Raw genomic sequence first — 18,734 nt, 5'->3', positions numbered from 1 at the left:
ATACGTAAGAGCATTATCTTCTTAACAACTCGCCAAAAGCTCTGCAATTGGAGCATTTTTATTTGTTTAGTCTAATGTTGGCCCACATCTGAGGCTTGCATTAATTTGAGCCTTTCATTGGCAGCTGTTGGTGTTTACAGTTTGCTGTTCCAAAGCTGCATGCTTGTTGGTCTTAACCACGAAAATCATTGCTTTCTGAAAGCATTTCGCTGTGTCCCAACTGACGATGTCTGTTTCTAATTTGGAGGGGGTAGCTGGTACGAATTGGACAAGGTTATCTGCGTGTGTGTGTAAAGCATTGCTAAGGAAACGTGCCTGTTTGGGTTTGGAAGAGGATGGAAGAACCTCGTATGAATCTTGCACAGTGTGTTTCACATTTATACAACTGCAGCCTCACAAATAACCATGCTAAGGAATTTGACATCCTTTGTGGCTGACTAAGAGGAGGCCTTGCTATCTGTCTACCGCCCTTAAGACGAGCTTAATACTGTGGCGATGAGGCAAATTTCTTTGAATCCCTAATAATCTTTACGTTTGAACCTAATGTTCCCTAAATTTATAGCAAATTTATGTTTGAAATTCAATGGTAGCTTGGTCGTTTTAAAATAATTATGCCAAATTATAACACTGCATATAAGTGTATTATAACAAAAAGCAATCATTACAGTTCTTTGCAAATACATTGCTGGATGAAGCCCCCCCCCCCCCCCATCAGTCATGGGGGGAACTATAAACGCAGTCACCTGAGTTCGATTCCTGGCCATGGCTAACATCAATGGCAGTAATATCTGCACATGTCCTGGGCACCCCCTGCACTGATGCGCACTGACCAGTGTGATAAAGTATGTTCACACAACCCCATAGGCATTTTGAGACTTCTTAAAAAGAATAACTTTAATCAAAACATATTTTTGTCCTGGCAGTTCCTAAAGTGGTGTGATTTTTGGAACTATGTCCTGGATGCTGCGTTAACTTGACATAACGCTGCTGCTTATTGTTTTTGGATTCTTTTCTGAGGCAAAGCATGGCTAGACACCACAATGTGCAACTTAACCATTTGAGTAACGTGGCTTACACCACTTTTTTCTTTAAAATGTGCTAATTTTATTCAAACCAGTGGCCGGACGCCGAGGCATAAAACTATTTTGTTTTACCTCAGTTGTACTTTGTCGTGATTCACAAAATATGCAGACACCTCCTCATTAAAAAACGACAGCCTGCGTGGTATAATAGCTCTGGGGGTTGAGGCAAATGTTCGGTTACCGTGTCAACTTTATTTTGAAAATTCAAAGGTGGTCTGGGCTTTTGACATGTTCAGCCTGCCACCTGGCCGTTATCCATTTTAGGGCTATGGGAAAGCCAGAGGGGGTCGAGAGTGTGAACTTTCACACTGTTGGTCTGTTGAAGTGAAGGCTGCTCTGGTTCCATGGTGTGCAATGGGGACAGATGGCAATGTCGTAGCTGGGATCTAATAGGTTATGCCATTTAGTTCAGTTACACGCGCATACATAAACACGTCTGTGATTTTTTTTTTTAGAGAGAGTAGTTCATTAGCTTGGTCAAATCGCATTCAGTTGCCACTGGAAAAGTCATAAGACTTTCCTTACCACTGGGCTGTATTACACATTTCCTGTTGTATATTGCACATGTCAATGTACGGTCCTTTTGCCAAACCACTTCTAGATGAGGGCCTCCCCACTTTGTGCAGATCGGGGGGGGGGAAGGTTGGGGGTGGATTTGACCATACATCACAATTCTGGTCAGTTCCAAGCTGGTGAAGGCGGGGAACATATATGTGGGGGCATAGAAGTACAGAACAACAATTGATTTGATTGCACTGCCCTCTGCTGCCCACCACGCTCAACCCCTGCTTGGCTGCTGAGATTTGATGAGATTGGTCGAATTTTTTTTTATATTTTAGCCTAATAAACTAAAAGTGCATTGTGTATTCCACATGATTGATAATTGTTAATCCTCTTTTACGATAAGTGGTTTTATTAATTGAGTTGCCCTCACCATAGGAATGTGAAACATCTGCCGCTGGCGCGTGGCTACGAACAGGAGATGAGGGCCTCGCCACGCAAGTTTGAACAGGAAACCACTGAGTTTTTTGGCGTTGTTTTTTTTATTACTCATCGCCGTAAATGCTGAAATCACAGCATTGGCAAAAACAGAGTGGTTTGACATTCTTAAATGCATCCCAGTTTCAAGTATATTTGAATTTCACGTTATTTATTTTGCGCGTGAAATCAATGTAGTTGTTTTTATGTTGGATTTTCAAGCACAATTTAAAAAAGAAAATTCCCATGACCATTTTTTCACCTTGGTTTCTGAGTCATCCTCCATAACATCCTTGCTCTAATGAATGACACGTTATTATATGTCTGCAATGTAATTGTCTTCTCTACTTTTAGTGAGTCACTAGGGTTTATAATCTTGTTTCTCCACATCAGTAGAATGTCTTGTATGGCTGTATGACCATCCAATTGAAGTGGTAGGCGTACGTGTTAAACTTTGTTAAGCAGTAAGGAAAAATACATGACTGTAATAATGTTTTACTGGTAGCCCTTAGAGACAAGCAGTACAGTACAATGCTGCTAGTATCGCTATGAATAATGCGGGCAGCATTGCTCTGGCCTATAGATCCCCTACCCCTGAGCATGGCTGAAGCGCGGATAATCTATCGGGTGGGGACAAGCAAGGGTAAGTGAGGGAGGGTAGGGTTAGGCAGGAGTTAGTAATGTGATGAAGGCACAGGGCTTTTCCCAGTTTTATTTGGCCAGCTGTAGTTTGCGCATGGTCACAGTTGAGATTTTGTTTTAATCTGTGCCCATTGGCTGTGCAAGGTGCCACACATGGAAGTGGATGGCCAATGCTTGCAGGAGAGTAGAATTTCATCTGCTGAGCTCAGCTCAGACCTGGTCCATTAGAGTAAGATGTCTGATAACTGGGTTGTTTTTGCTCAGTGGCCTTGTGTTAAACCCATCCAACCGTACGTTGTACTGCGAAGAACCAAAAGCCTGACAGGTTTCCAAAGTGTGCAGTCATAGGTGCAGTGGTGGTGCTAGCCCATTGGAGGCCCTAAGCAATTGATAACATCCTCATGAGATGACAACAATTATAGACGAGACATCGATCTAGTGAGATAGGATGAAGCTTTTCATGCAAAATTTAATTAACGTCAAATTGCATTTATTTATATCCCAGTGACATGGTATTATGTTGAGTAGATTCACTGCTTTTGCATGAAGTGCCATGTAATATTTAGTTGTTTTTTTTTTGGGGGGGGGGGGGAAAGGATAGATCGTTGGTACAGTGGTTAGCGTGCTGTCCTACAAATCTGCCGACCCGCATTTCATTCCTGGCTATGGCTAACAGCAGTGGTGAGTGAAATCTGCACAAATCCCCCAGCCCTTCCCCCGCCTCACCGAATCCGTGCTGACCAACGTGATGAGGTATGTTCACACAACGCCTGTGACCGACCCGGCATAGCGACCCCTTTCATCCAGCAGATGATTGATAAAGGGCTATGGAGTCTAAAACAAATAATGTGAATAAACTATTTGATGAAATACAAACATTCTAAGTAGCGATATGACGCCCCTCTGTGGCTCAAGCACCGACTCTGTAGAGCATTGTTTTATCGCGATACAACAAGAAAATGTGATTCCGTACATGATAGATCAGCCAGGCCCCTTCGCCAAGTCTTTAAATGCTGCCCCCCCCCACCGAAAAAAAAGCATTCAGTGACAGGATTACTGCGGCTCATTGGAAAACTTTATTATTGTTATTGGCACATTCCTGAATGCTAATGCTTGGGAGATGGCATCGCACTGTGGGAAAATATCAACGATGTGAAATGATGGCAAACGCCACCTAACATTGCCATTAGTGGAAATGAGAATTTGTTCGCCCAGACTGACTGTCGCGTGCCCATTTTATGTCAGGTTGAATGTATAGCCTTCGGAGTTATTCGGAGTAATGGCTTCTTTCCATTATAGCAAGCTGCTCAGGAAAAATAATGGCTTTGGGTGGTCTCTTTCTTTAAAGTGTGGGGAAGGTGCAGCTTTCGTCTTCTCTTGTTTTGAAATCCTTGCTGAAGTGTGGCTCACTGAGCAAACTCTGTTAATAATCTACACGCACAGTCGTTGGAATTTCATAGATTATATCCTTCTGTAAGTACGTAGTGCATGCATTTTTTCTTTTAAAAATTGGGTTTAAAAAAAAAATATGCGAAGCTAAGTTAGCCTTTACATTCAATGTTATTCATTCTCCATAACATGTATGGTAATAATTATAATGTTACTTCAAGGAAGACACTGGTGTGGCCATCAAACGCATCGGCACATTAGCAGGACGATGCACAACGTCTCCTTCGTGAATGGAAAATGTGAGACAAGCCTCAGTCGTGCGACTGTGGCCATGCAACGCAAACTGTTGACCATCGAGGAAACCACCACAGTCTGCGCTCCTTCAGCGGAGGGAGTAGCAAAACTACATGAACTCTCTCCTGAAATATTCTTAGGTTTTTTTCGGTAAAGTCACGTAGGTAAAAAAATTAAAATTATAATTTTATTTTATTTTACTTTTATTAATTTTAATTTTTTACCTATGTGACTTTACCGAAAAAAACCTAAGAATGTGAATCCTTGCAGTCACGAAAGCTTCAAATCTATCTCTCCTGAAGCCCTCTCGTGGCCAGAAGACCTTGGCTCCTGAACATATTGTCACATGCAAGAATGTATTCTCATTCTAGATTTGAAGCTTTCGTGACTGCAAGGATTTCATACTCTTAGTTCTTTCGGTAAAGTCACGTAGGTAAAAAATGAAATTAAAATTAATAAAAAATGAATTATAATTTCATTTTTTACCTACGTGACTTTACCGAAAGAACTAAGAGTATGTATTTTCATTCAGGATTGATGTGTAAACAGTGTACATATATTATATTTTTGCGGTGTAAGATGTTACTGACATTCAGGCCCAATGCTTTTTCTTGACATTTAAGAATTACTTTTTCATACATTTACATCATTTTTTATATCAGTTGCACCGTTATTTAATCTAAGGACAAAACATTTCAAACAGTCAAGTGAACATGATTATAATTTGAAGCTTTGCTGTTTTTCTAGCGCTCCTGCTTCCATAATCTATAATTACTCTTGAGTTCAGTTTTTTTACGTGAACAATAGGGTACTTGTGAATTAAAAGTTGTCCAATTGATGCATGGGCCTACTGAATTGCAAGTGATCAGATGTGATGATAGCTGGTGAGCCTCGGGCAAGAGTAATCTGTCTACCCACAGTTCACAGCTACAAGATATTGCCGAGTTAATATGCCTTTATCATCCATCACCATTTATCCATGAAAGTGTATTTAAAGGGAGCACATCAAAGGCCTATTGCAGTGTGCTTCTTCTGAGCTGCAAGGTTAAGTTTGTCATGCTGTAAAGTTCATTAATCAGCAAATACTTTTGTGTGCGCGTGTGTGGGTTAGTAATCGCTGTTCATATTTATTTTGTTACCTTGCAAGTTGAAATTGCGGGGGCTGTAACTATTTTAATTCCTATTTGTATAAGAAATCACCTGTCAAATGTACATATGCAACCTGTTTAGTTCGAAATGGTCCGTAACACAGATCGCACAGCGTTTGTGTGCCACGCATTTAGTCTTCGCCCGGATGATTTTATCTCGGGACCGTAGCTGGAGAGTGGCCAGATTTTTTGCCAAGTTTTAAACTTTCACTGAGGCCATTTATTGGTGCCCATAGTGCACGAGAACTCAATTATACTGTTGTAGACTGGTTTTATATCACCCAAGAGGCAAGAAAGGCAATGTTATACACTGTAATATTTCAAAATTATTACCCAACAACACGTGACTAACTCCGGTGTTCCCATTTCTTACAGCTGGTTGGACAGAGGTGGGCGGAATTAAAAAAAACTTGACCATTGTTTTAACTGCCACGTCAGGAGATTAAACAAGAGACCTCTGTATTACAATTACGGTGTCTAACCATGGCAACATCATGTCCGTGTGTGTTTTTCTCATATTATATTAAACATGGCCCATCCTGAGGATGACAAACACTTTTTTCTGAGTTGAAATGCCAGATTAGCAGAAAGGAAAATATAACGGGGGGGGGGGAGGCGGGAGGTTTGTTTCGTGAAGGGTTATGTTTTAAATTTACACCTGGGGGCAAAACTTAACGTTGCCGTCGGTGACACTGGTTCCTGGAAAATGGAAAATGCTGCTTGGCCCAGACAAAATGGCCCTAAGACCACCACTGGGGTGCTGGGAAATGGTAAAACGTGAAAGTAGACTACAGAGAACAAGGTCTGTATTGTTTCCATTTTCCATTGACAGATTTCAAATATTTAAATGTTTCAATATCATTAGAGTTTGGTTGTAAACTATTCTGCGTTCAGTCATGTAGTTTCACAGAAATTACGTTCCTGGAATTTTGTTGCAGGTTTTCGTTTTGTTTTTGTATACCTGTGGTCTGTCATGCCTTGTAGAAATATTATGAAGGTTAGATGTTGCACCGTATTAATTATTATTTCTTACAAAACGGCATATAATGAAAATTAATTCTTGAGATCATGCTGTGACCCATTTTAGCAAAGGAATGCTAATAACTGCCAGTTAAAGCATAAAAACTAAACTATTTATAAAAATGTAGTACTGTTTTTATGGTATTTAATTACAGTGTGGTCAGATATATCTACCTATGGACAAGTAATATTAATTATTGCCTGAAGGTATATATTTTATATTTGTTTTTTTAAATCTATATATTTTTTTAAAATAACACTTTGTGTGGGAGGACTTCTGGGGCTTCTGAGTGCGTGTTATTTTTTGAAAATACATCGCCTTTTCCATAGAAGCCTCCATTGTCCACCTGCAGAGAAACATTAGCACAATCTGAGCAAAGTATTACATGTAGGTCGGCGGAGAGAGTAGTTTATGGAGAAAGTGTTAAACGTATTTTATCTGTACCTGCAATGGCCACAACAAATTTTTGATAAAAAACAGACATTTTTAGGGATATAAGGCAGTCCACACTTTGACATTATTATCATCATCATCATCATCACACTCGTCTACCCAGGAAAGTCTCACTGAGTCCCAAGACTCTCGTTTAGGAGGGTCCTGCCAAATGTTTTGCAGTATTGATTTTTCAGCATCGGGATATTTGACCAATACCATTTACATTGCATGTTTTTTTTAGCCATGAGAGGAAACCAAAGAATCTGGAGCAAACCCATGTCGAACAGGGGGAGGATATGCAAACTCATGAAGGTGCCCAAGTCGGGAAACAAACCCACACCCTTCTTGCAATGAGGCACAAGTGATACCACCATACCACCCTTGTTGTCCTTTCGATCGAATGCTTTAATTATATTTCTGCAATACAAATAAAACTACATCAGAACAATCACAACCACATCCAATTTTAATACCACAAAGTACTACGATCACAACAAATATATCTGCTGTAACAATTAACTATCGTGTAATTGTATTATGAACGTACATTGCATTAAATGAAGGTGTAAATGATTTTAATCAAATGTGATGATGACAAAATAAAGATACAAAAACAGTGTAATCTGTATTCTTGGTTCTTTCAGTAAAGTCACGTAGAAGGGAAACAATAAAATAAAAAAATATAAAACAATAAAATTCTCACGACGTTTCAAATTTTCTTGCTGTGGATTTCACACCTGATGATGATTGCTTGTGTTGCAGTCGAAACGGCGTGATAATTTTATTGTTTTATATTTATTTTTTATTGTTTCCCTTCTACGTGACTTTACTGAAAGAACCAAGAATACGAATCCCTGCAGTCACGAAAGCTTTAAATCTAAAGTGTAATTTGTAATAAACATGTGCAGCAGCTTTGGTTCCACTAGTCTTGTTGGTGTCAGGTGGGTAGGTGACAGATCAAGTAGGGGGGGGAGCTAAGAATCGTTGGTTATGTGAACACAAAGTCTCTGCAATTTTCTATTGATACATACAACACATGGGTGCTGTCTGAACTAGAGATGGAACTGGGATAACAAATTTTGGACGTATTGCAGTGGGACTTTGTGAGGTGTAGCGAAAAGGATGCAACTTTATACATTTAACGAGTGGCAACTTTTTGGTTTTCATCACATAGGGAGAGTTGACAGGAATTATGTAGGACTGAGATGAGACTTTCTGGGAATCAAACATCGGAGTAAGTTTTAGGAATTAAGAGTACTTCAGCTTGTGTTAATGTTCTCGAACTGTAGCAATTTATAGATAATTAATATATTAGCAATATCCGTGAGCGATGGCGATTACTTGGAAAAGCCTTCATCCAACACGCTGATTGATTATAGCTGCTGAGCATGGTGATGGTGACATAATCTTCTTTAGTTAAAAAAAAAATGCCTCGGACAAGATTTCACAAAACCTCACCATCATAAAGCATTCACGCTTAAAGCAATGCTGAAATGCCGTGTGAAATACACCTGGAATACATTCTGCAGACGTCGCTGTTTTGCCTGTTTAATACAACGTGGGGTTTTGATGGGTACGTGTGCATGTGTGGTGATGGGCCAATTGGTCTCGGGTTTTGACCGAACTGACCTTTGCATTTCCAAAAAAGCATCGTGCGATTTTTTTTACGTATGTGTAATGCACGGGGCTGCCACCGCTCATTTGTTTGCGTGCTCATTTCACTGTTTCACTTTTGTACTCGTTGCTACGCGTACATGAATGCGCGTGCGTCACCATAATTTGTTACTGCGGCCAACCATGCTTCCTTGTGCCATTTGCCTGCATCTCAAATTATATTAGCGTGTTATTATTAAACCAATTATTCGGTGATACAGAGTTGCCAGTGGTGCACCAGCACATTCACCAACAACAAACTCAACACATGCATCAATAACATTGTGGCCTTTAAAGGAGAAAAATATGTAATGGCCAACGTTTCAGGTGGTGGCCCTTCTTCATAACGTATAAATATAGTGGCCAGAAAGATCGAGTGGATAACACTGTGTAACTTTTTTTTGTTCCTGGGTAGTAAAGTGTTATTTCCTAATTGCTTATGCCTCAAAAGTACAGAAAACGGCTATTGTTCCCCAAATATTTTGCTTATGTGATCAGGTCAGTGATATTGAGAAATTTACCTATTTTCATAGTGTAATCATACAAGTTGGAAATTGTACTTTTACACTGTGGGGCTTGATGAGAATTATTTTTTTTATATTAATTTTCTTTTATATCATGGTCAATAAAGGTGAGACTATGAACAAATAATTGAGAATGTGCCCAATATAAAAAAACAAAAACATTTTCCAATAACACTGCTTTGGAAGCAAAATAAAAATCTCATTACATCCCAGAAGCTGAATGGAATTGAGCCTGGATAGTGTTTGGCATGGGTGACCACCATGCACCCCAGGTTATATCAAAAGCTACGTGATGGAGAGCAGGTGGCAGTACAGCAACATGTGTTGCTGTGCTGTATTTCTATCCCCCCATGTCTATGCTTCCCCACCTTCATCAACATTCACTGATTATTGCGGTCTTGTTTGGTAAACAAAAAAACATGGCCCACACAGCGTGGGGAGACCCTCATCCAGCAGCGGGTTGACAAAAGGGCTTCAAATGCACACGTGCACATGCACACGTATGCGTGGCCATGTGATGTGTGTACGTCTTTGTGTCATTACTTGCATCTCAAATTGCGTGAGAACCAATACAGGTGAAACGAACAAGCTGGCAAGCCAAAGCATAAAGGGCCCCCACTTTTTGATGTAAATTTTTGATGTATAGCTTTCGTGACTGCAGGGATTCATATTCTTGGTTCTTTCGGTAAAGTCACTTTGAAGGGAAACAATATTTTTATTATTTTATTGTTTCCCTCCTACGTGACTTTACCGAAAGAACCAAGAATATGGCCCCCACTTTGTTGAGGATGTGCCTGTGCAAAGAACCGCATTCACAGAAACAAGAACACGTCCACACAAATTGATGCACAAGTTACGGGCACTCAGTCTTGCACACACGAGCTGCCCCACAACATGCAGGCAGGCTTCTACAAAGACAAAAAAATCCCCCGTGTAGCCATAACGGGGTTGTTAGGGAACACCTATGAAGGCCGATCTGGAGCACAGGGGGATGGTGTTGGCCAGAAAGACATCCAGTCAACTGTGTATGTCCATTTCCAAATGTTCTACACTGCACACGGTACTATTTTAAGGCTGAGTCGACCTAGAGGAGACCCAGGATTGGTTCCGATATTCGCCACCGATATTAGCCGTGGTGAGTGATTAGCTCACTGCACTTGAACCCAGTCACTTGAGTTCGAGATAGTTACTGCACCACCACTCCACCACAAATATGTCTGCATATGATAACGTGTGCCTATACGTTCATGGGCACGCCTAACGTTTGTCATTTAGTTTTAATTTCTGATTTAAATGCTTCTTATCAGTATTTTATATCCAATCTATTCCAAAAACGATACAAATGTGGCCATTGGTGTAGTAACTTTGGGATGCCGTAAGTTTGGTACATTTAATCACAATTCGTAGGTAGTAATTAATTATTATATTAAGTCTTAAAAAATGTAAGCTCATAACTGTTCGCCATTGAGTGGGTAGTGTCACTTCGTGTCAAACTGTCAAAGGACAGTCGTTGGCACGTGGTTCATTACACTTGTACATGTCGTACTTACGCTGACGTACACAGTTGGTCGATACTATCAAGAATTCACGATCAGTGACCTTGCTGAATATGAAGATAGTTGGGTCAGCATGCCGTTCAGCTTATTGTCAGAACATGGCCCGTTTCATCTCTACCCAAGCGCATACCGTTAAACCTCGAGCCTCTCTCCATGAGTCACATGGATGCTCAGAAGCCTGAGCTCATCGCCTGAATGCAAACTTCAAAGCAGTCGACAGCCAATGACTTCTTCCTTGGCTACTATCTTCAGATAGGCAGCTCTAATGCGTGCTGTTAAACCCTGCACGGCAGTCCAGTAGCATCTGTGACCAGTTATCCGTGCATTAATATTTAGCTGTAAATATGTTTCTCGCGCCGGTATAAATCACCGAGAGACATTTAAGCAGTCTTGAGCATGGTATCATGACAAATCAGATAGTGCCTTTTATTCCTAGATTCTATCGATTGTTTTTGGTGTCATGAAATTCCGGGGGAAAATTAATTTTCAAAGGCATTGCCACTGTGTGACTCGCCAGACCAGCTCCAACATGTGCATGTTGCGCTTGAACGAGTGCTGTGCACAGCAAACCACGTGACTGTTCCAAACGCACAGAAGCTCATTGACGGCATTTTAACAATAATTTCAGACTTCATTTATTTTCCTACGCGCCAAAGCTGTTTGTGAAACGCACTCGTCAACCTTATTTGCACTAAGTGTGCTCTGTAATGCTGCACTGCGCCCAGACTATTTTGCTTGGCCAGAATCCGAAGTCACACACCAAACTCCCCCGCGGTCAGGCACGAGGCTACTGGGGTTTCCTCGCGGCACGTGGCGCGTTGCACTTCTTGCCGTCGGGAATGGCGGCCTCTTTCATCGCTGCCTCATTCATCGCTGCCTCATATCGGTCGTTGAGATTCGTGGGCGATCGATGCAACTGAAGCAACTAAAATTTGCTTGGATAGGCATACATCGGATAACAACTTTAGACAAGCAACAATGATCTTACTGGTCAAGCGCATGTAGGGAGGGGGATTAACGTAATGCTTCGAGGGCACTGTTTTCATTTGCCCGGCGATAAACATCCCAAATGAGTCTCTGGCCACACTGCATATAGAGTTTGAATATAAATCAAACGTTTATGGCCAGCCTTGAAAAGTAGCACCCAGTGCGGTCTGCCTCTGGTCTGCGTTTTGGGCGCTTGCAAGCCAAAAAAGAAAACTTCCTGCGTGGCAGACACAAGACGGCAGTGTGGTTCGGTAACGGATCAGCTATTTCCTGTGCCGCTCCGAACAGGGCTAGAGGAAAGAAAGAGGTCAGTAAGATTTCAAAGTCTCTCATTGTCTAACTGACATAGCCATCATAGATTCTCCCCCCCCTGGCCCCCTACACTCAGCACAGTGAGATCCACTCACCTTTGATTGACGTCCGCCCACTGACCCACAATTGGTCACACCGCGTGATTTAATGGCGCCTTGCCACCTCTGCGTCCTTTCAAATGCTTCGCATGGCTGTCACCTTCTTTTGAAATTCAGCTCTGCCTGTGGCTGACGTGGCCTTATATGCTCCAATGTTTTCATCTGAGAACACAATTCTAGATTTGAAGCTTTTGTGACTACAAGAATTCATACTTTTAGGTTTTTTCATTAAAGTCACGTAGGAAAAAATAAATAATAAAATTAATAGAAATAATAATAGAAATAAAATAATAAATTTCTGTTTTGATTTTATTTCTATAAATGTTTTAATTTTATTTTTTTATTTTTATTAAAACAAGATTTATTATTTTATTTCTATTATAATTTCTATCATTTTTATTATTTATTTTTCTTTTTACCTATGTGACTTTACCGGAAAAATACCTAAGAGTATGAGAACACAATTGGATATTTGTTGTCTAACGTCCGCACCAAAAATGTGTGCCGCTAAATTGCATCGACGGCTCATTGCAAATAACATAGGCTCAATAGACCAGTTTGAAGTTTGTGGAATGGAAAAAAATTCTGACCACAAGTACATAAACCTTTACTCTTTTATACTAATAATATTTTTTCGATTGGTTGGGGAAAAAAGCGTTTTGAGTTTGGGCAATTGAAAACCGAAAAAAGAATTGACAGTTTTTAAAGTATCACACAGAATGGAAATGAAGACGAGCAGCCTGGATCGACAATTAATTAAAATTAGCGAGTTGGCAGTATCAGTGTTTTATCCATTCAAATTTACTTTACTATTCATCACGTCTTTCATAATACGGTCTGAGACACATCCAGACAATGGAAAGTTCTTCATTAGACTCTTAACAGAAGGATTCTTTAACACGTATGCTTTCGCGACCAATATCATCCATAATATAGTTTTTTTTGGATTAAATCGTGTAAATATAAATGTGTCGTCAAACCCGCCACCACCCGACACGGCCAATTAGAAAGGTTTGTCACGTAAACAGAACATGCCAATTCCTTACTAATACAGCACACCGGTGTGTTGGAGAGCAAATCCACAACATTTACAATCTGAGTACGACATTTCGCCAGTAATTTAAACTAGCTTCATTAGGCGACAGCCATATTTGTGGAGAAATCCTCCTGGTTTAACGACACATTTATATTTACGCGATCTAACCAACAACAAAAAACTATATTATGGAGAAGGACTCTTGTGTGTGTATATTGTAAATTGACAACAATACAAAGTATGTGATGACCATGAAAACGATTTCTATTACCAGCGGTCAAATGATGAGGCCATGAAATGTAATAAATCACTTGCATCGATGTATCATTTAATGCAAAAGGTATCTCAACACGCTGTGCAGAGGATCTGGTATATTTCTTGGGGCTTTCATCGAATTACCTGGTAGTGATATGTAAGTTTAATCACCCTTGTGTTAACGGTAATGTGCATAATGCGGTATAGGACATGGGGCTCGAGATATATTGCATCACAATTGCTAATTTTTGATGGTCTGCTTTGAAATAAGAAAGATAAACTTTAGTTTTGCAGCAACATTAATGTTTGTGTGGAGTTTTGTTTGTTTGTGAAAACATTTGCTGAGCACCGACCCCAAATAGTTATTGTTTCTTAAATTTAGCACGGTGTTAAACTGTTGCTGAAAAAGAAGTGGTAAGATTTTTGCAAAGAGGAGAAGCGAGAGGGAAGAAGCAGAAAGCGGAGTGGTTGTGACATGCGGTGTGATGGTTGAACATGGTACGGATGAGATGAAACAGTCCGCGACATGGTTGGAGGAATCAATGAGTGACGCTCACAGGAACAGCAGCCACGGTAGTAGCGATATAAGAGTGATAAGGAGGCGTGTTACGATATGGCTAAGAGACTTGGGCCTGAAACAGGTGACGAGGAAAGCGGCAGTTGGTCTTTAGGATGGAACGTAGAAAATAGAGTGTTACAGATGTAATGACGAAAAAGAGTTTGATGGGTGGAACACGTGTGCAGGATGGAAAGAGGGCACGCTGCTGAGACAGCCATTCGAGTTGCACCCAGAGGTCACCAACCATGGGGATGAACTAAAGGCAGATGGTGCGGTACTCATTTAATAGCGGAACTTGGACGTGTACACTTTGCATCAACTATATGGGATCTTGGGGTAGGAAGGAAGTGATGGCAAATTACAGTGGTATCAACGCCGTCGGCAGTGATGGCATTTTGACCATGACTTTGTAAGCAATGAGTCAGAGCTGGAAAGCCTTTTTTTATGGCCACAACTGACCTAACTGAAAATCAAACTTCGAATGAATAGCAGAAATATTGGATGCATAAGTACTGGGAAACATCTGATGAAATTGCAGCGATCGGTGGCACGCTGAGGCAAGGATAGTCCTGCACGTGATGTCTTCTTCTCTGGCGGGAGAGTGCTTGTAGAGCCTGGGGAGTTCATATTGTTCCTGAGACGCTTGACCTCACTTCTGGAGATGTGTCCTTCCGAGCCACCAGTGTGAGCTGACCCACATATATAAATGGATCCATAATATATATTTTTTTGGAATAGATCGCGTAAAAATATAAATTTGTCGTTAAGCCCGCCACCACCCGACACAGCCAATTAGTAAGGTGTTTCACGTAAACAAAGCATGCCAATTTGTTACTCGTTCAGCACACCGTTGTGTTGGAGAGCCAACCTGTAACATTTACAATTTCAGTACAACATTTTGCCGGTAATTACAACCAGCCTCATCAAGCGACTGCCCGAATTGTGGAAAAATCTTCCTATCAATTTGGAGCCACAAGCGATATATTTACGCAATATAACCCAAAAAACCCATTCTGTTATGGATAAAATTGGCCGCGAAAGCCTACGTGTTAAATAAACAAATGGAACCCATGGAAAACTGGGTCCCTGTCTTTTTTCATCCACCGATTGGCACCGAGTCTCGACTGACTTATTTCATCACGTGGCCATGGGCTTGGGATTTGTAGAAAGCCTCAATCTCTCCTCGCCTGTTGGGAGGCTTTTTGTTATGTTGCTAGTGCTACTAGAGTTTGAGTTGTCACGCCAGTGCACTTGCATAAACATCCGTGAATAAATAAAGCTTCCTTTTGTATTCATCATCATTCAAGGCAAAGTAATTTGGAGCCACATGAGATAGAAACATTTCCTGGCAATTGTGCCTTTTAACGCCTCAAGCCTTGAAAACACATTCTTTGTGCTTGCTTGTAAATCAAATAGTTTATCCAAACCTGCCAGAATATATCACTGAATTATCTAGGGCATGTGACCTCCATCTGCGCAGTTCTCCTGCATTGGTTGATGTGGTATCTTTAATTATTTTAGTTAAAAGGTGTGTTGACACAGTTTGGCAATCTAGCACCATCAGGCGTGCTGTTAGGCTGTGTGATGCAGTCAGGTTACACAAAGTCAATGGCAAAACAGATCAATACCCAAGTAGAAATTTTACTGCATCAATAGTCAACATAAACCAAATGCTGAACTTCAGTGCATCTGACTCTGGGAGTTATTTTTTTTTATTTGTACAGTGCTTTGGACTGATGCAAGTGGGATTCATTTGGACTTCATTTTAGGTCTTGCTTTTAATAACTTGCACATGTTTGGTTTTCAACGTACTAGTGATTATTATTTTGATGAAGTAAATCGGGTAAATATGATTAAAATTATGAACTGGAAAGCATTTTGAATGTGGTTTAAGTTTTTTTTATTTCCATGAAGGAGCACATATTGTTTCAACACCAAGGCTCATTGCCAAACTAGTGCTTTAATGAAGGTTATGCAGCATGTCAAATTCTTATTTTGGTCTCTATGAATACAAACCCAATTTTGCGACCAGATATTTCATAAACAACCCTTACAACTTAGGAATGTGCATAATCCGTATTTAAATTTTGTCATTAGGTACGAAATAAATTACTCACATTTATCATAATTAAGATAATTTTCACGGACCACTTTGATACTTAATGTTACACAATCAAATAATAGAAACCATCAATTAATCATTTTAACGTGTGACTTTTGTAGTCACATAGGTCATGTACTAAATCATTAATTTTGTTAGCATTGTTTCCTGAAGAGTTAACTTTGGCTAACCGCCCGTTTGCCTTCATTTTACAAATGCAGAATCAGAATCAGAATATGTATTTAGACTGGAGGAATCCTATGAGCTGCGACGCCCTTTTTACATCCTTTATATTAAGTTTGCTTGCTTGCTTGCGTGCTTGCTTGCTTGCGTGCTTGCTTGCTTGCTTACGACCGTGCAAATCTTTCAGTCGTTTTTTAACCCACTTCCCGTGATCCAATCGAGCTGACATTTTCCACACAGACTCGTTGTGCGAGACAATTAATGTTCGTAAAAAAAAATTCCCAAAATTTTACACTTTTTAGGCAACAACATTTTATTTTACATATATTCAAATAGAACTCATTCATGGCTTTGGCTGAACGTCACAGTGTAAGAGCCCAGAGCGTAACCCCTCCACAGGCCGTGGCGGAGTAGCGCAGTTGGTAGCGCCCTCGCTTCCCATGCCAAAGGTCGCGGGATCGATCCCCGCGTCCTCCACAGGCGAATATATTTTTAAATCCTTTATATTAAGTTCGCTGCCACACATATAGACGATGTATAGTGAAAAACTTTGTTTTTACGGGTTATACTTATTAAATCCTTTATATTAAGTTCGCTTGCTTGCTTGCTTGCGTGCTTGCGTGCTTGCTTGCTTGCTTACGACCGTGCAAATCTTTCGGTCGTTTTTTAACCCACTTCCCGTAATCCAATCGCGCTGACATTTTCCACACAGACTCGTTGTGCATGACAATTAATTTTCGTGAAATTTTTTTTCCAAAATTTTACACTGTTTAGGGAATTTTTTAAAATATTTGATTACCAATTGCTTAATGCTGGCAGACAATCATCTGACCCATAGGTGGCAGCCATCTCAAGCCAGAGGACGAGAGGACTCTAGCCGCCACGCATATAAAGGATTTATAGTGAAAAACTTTGTTTTTACGGGTTAATTTTTAAAAGATATCCAGTAGGAGATGAATGAGTGTGGCGGTGCATTGGCAAAGAGTGACACCGCTATATTCATGTACGGCATGTTGTCGATTTATTGTGGGTATCAGAACTTTTGGGGTTAATAGCAACATTTTTGTTTATAGCCCTTTGTCAATCAGCAACTGGACGAAGACCTCGCCATACCACAAGTTGTCATGGGTGTTGTTTGACCATGCTTTACCATGCCGGTCAGTGTCGGTTGGTGAAGGGTGGCGGGGTAGGGGGGGGTCTAAGACTGATTCAGAGTTCACCACTGATCAGAGGTCGCAAACGGGTTTTGATTCCTTACCCGTACCCGTACCCGGCCGCACCAGGGTCGCAAATGGGTACCCGTTTCCTACCCGTACCCTACCCGAAATGAGTGACAAACGGTTACTCCCCAGTGACTCACAGCCTACCCGTACCCGTACCCGGCCGCACCAGGGTCGCAAACGGGTACCCGTACCCGTACCTGGCCGGGTACGGGTAGCCGGGTATCGGGTAGGGTACGAGTATCGGGTACCCGGTTGCGACCTCTGCCACTGATCGACCTCAAGACACTGAGGTTATAGTGGAGTGTGCTCATGACTGCGCCACTGCTACCACCCCCCTTGGCAACTTGCTGCGAATTTAATCAAATGTCTATTTCTCTCTGTTCCTTGCAGGCATATACCTGTCTGACGTCGTGTACATTGACTCTGCCCATCCGGCATCTGGCAGCATCTTGGAGAGCGAAAAGAGGTCTCTGCACATGAACAACATACTCAGGGTCATCTCCGACTTCCAACAGTTCTGTCAATATGGTGAGGTCTCCCTCAGCACAGCTGCCAAGGGCTTTCCATGACATCTGTGGTCCTACAAGGACGTGAGGAACTCACCACTGAGTTCAGTAGTTTGCTTTTGCATGTATATAGGGTGCTTCAAAAATGTTTTAACACTTCTGAGAATTTGCAACAACACCACAAGAAATGTGCCTCCGGGCTCTGGAGACCACCTGGAGAAGATTCCAGGCATGTGTTGACAATGATGGCGAACAAGTGGAGAGACTTTTTGAAGAGATCAACATACACTTGCTATCATGTTACAGTCTTTTTCCATTGAAAACGATAGTCACATGTAAGTGTTAACATTTTTTGAAGCACCCTGTATATATATTTTTTTGCACTCGATTGTCCTCTTGGAGTTGTGTCATGAGACCAAGGATCCGTATGGATTTCTCGCAGTGCAGTGCCATCCTTTGTGCTGGAGGATGGCCCATGCAAGCGGAATACCTCTGTCCCTTCAGGTGACCCTCGGTCCACACAGTAGGGGGCACCACTCTTCCTCCCGCCAATGCAACGCAGAGTGACGCTCGTCATATGAATATTGGAACTGATATTTTGAAGTCGTCAGAGGGTGGATGTTGACCTAGGTGTGTGCTCAGCCAAATTTAATGTGGCGCGGTTATTTTCGGTCACCGGTGACCAGGCGAAGACCATCAGCTGACTACACTTGAGAACCCGGTTTAATTGGGTGGCTGCCTGATAGCAAACC

General features: G+C 41.2%; 1 protein-coding gene across 4 annotated transcripts in view; it reads left to right on the top strand.

Moving 5' to 3' along the window:
- Positions 1-18,734, top strand: part of LOC144937905 (ras-specific guanine nucleotide-releasing factor RalGPS2-like) — a 193,056-nt gene that overhangs the window by 155,306 nt on the left and 19,016 nt on the right. For all 4 annotated transcript variants that reach the window (XM_078865500.1, XM_078865497.1, XM_078865498.1 and 1 more), the window contains exon 10: positions 17,867-18,004. In XM_078865500.1, the coding sequence (XP_078721626.1) occupies positions 17,867-18,004 (138 nt within the window). The remainder of the gene's footprint in view (positions 1-17,866; positions 18,005-18,734) is intronic.

Source organism: Lampetra fluviatilis, chromosome 20 (genome assembly GCF_964198595.1).
Source record: "Lampetra fluviatilis chromosome 20, kcLamFluv1.1, whole genome shotgun sequence".
Lineage (NCBI taxonomy): Eukaryota > Metazoa > Chordata > Hyperoartia > Petromyzontiformes > Petromyzontidae > Lampetra > Lampetra fluviatilis.
This window is presented reverse-complemented; position numbering and strand designations above follow the sequence as displayed.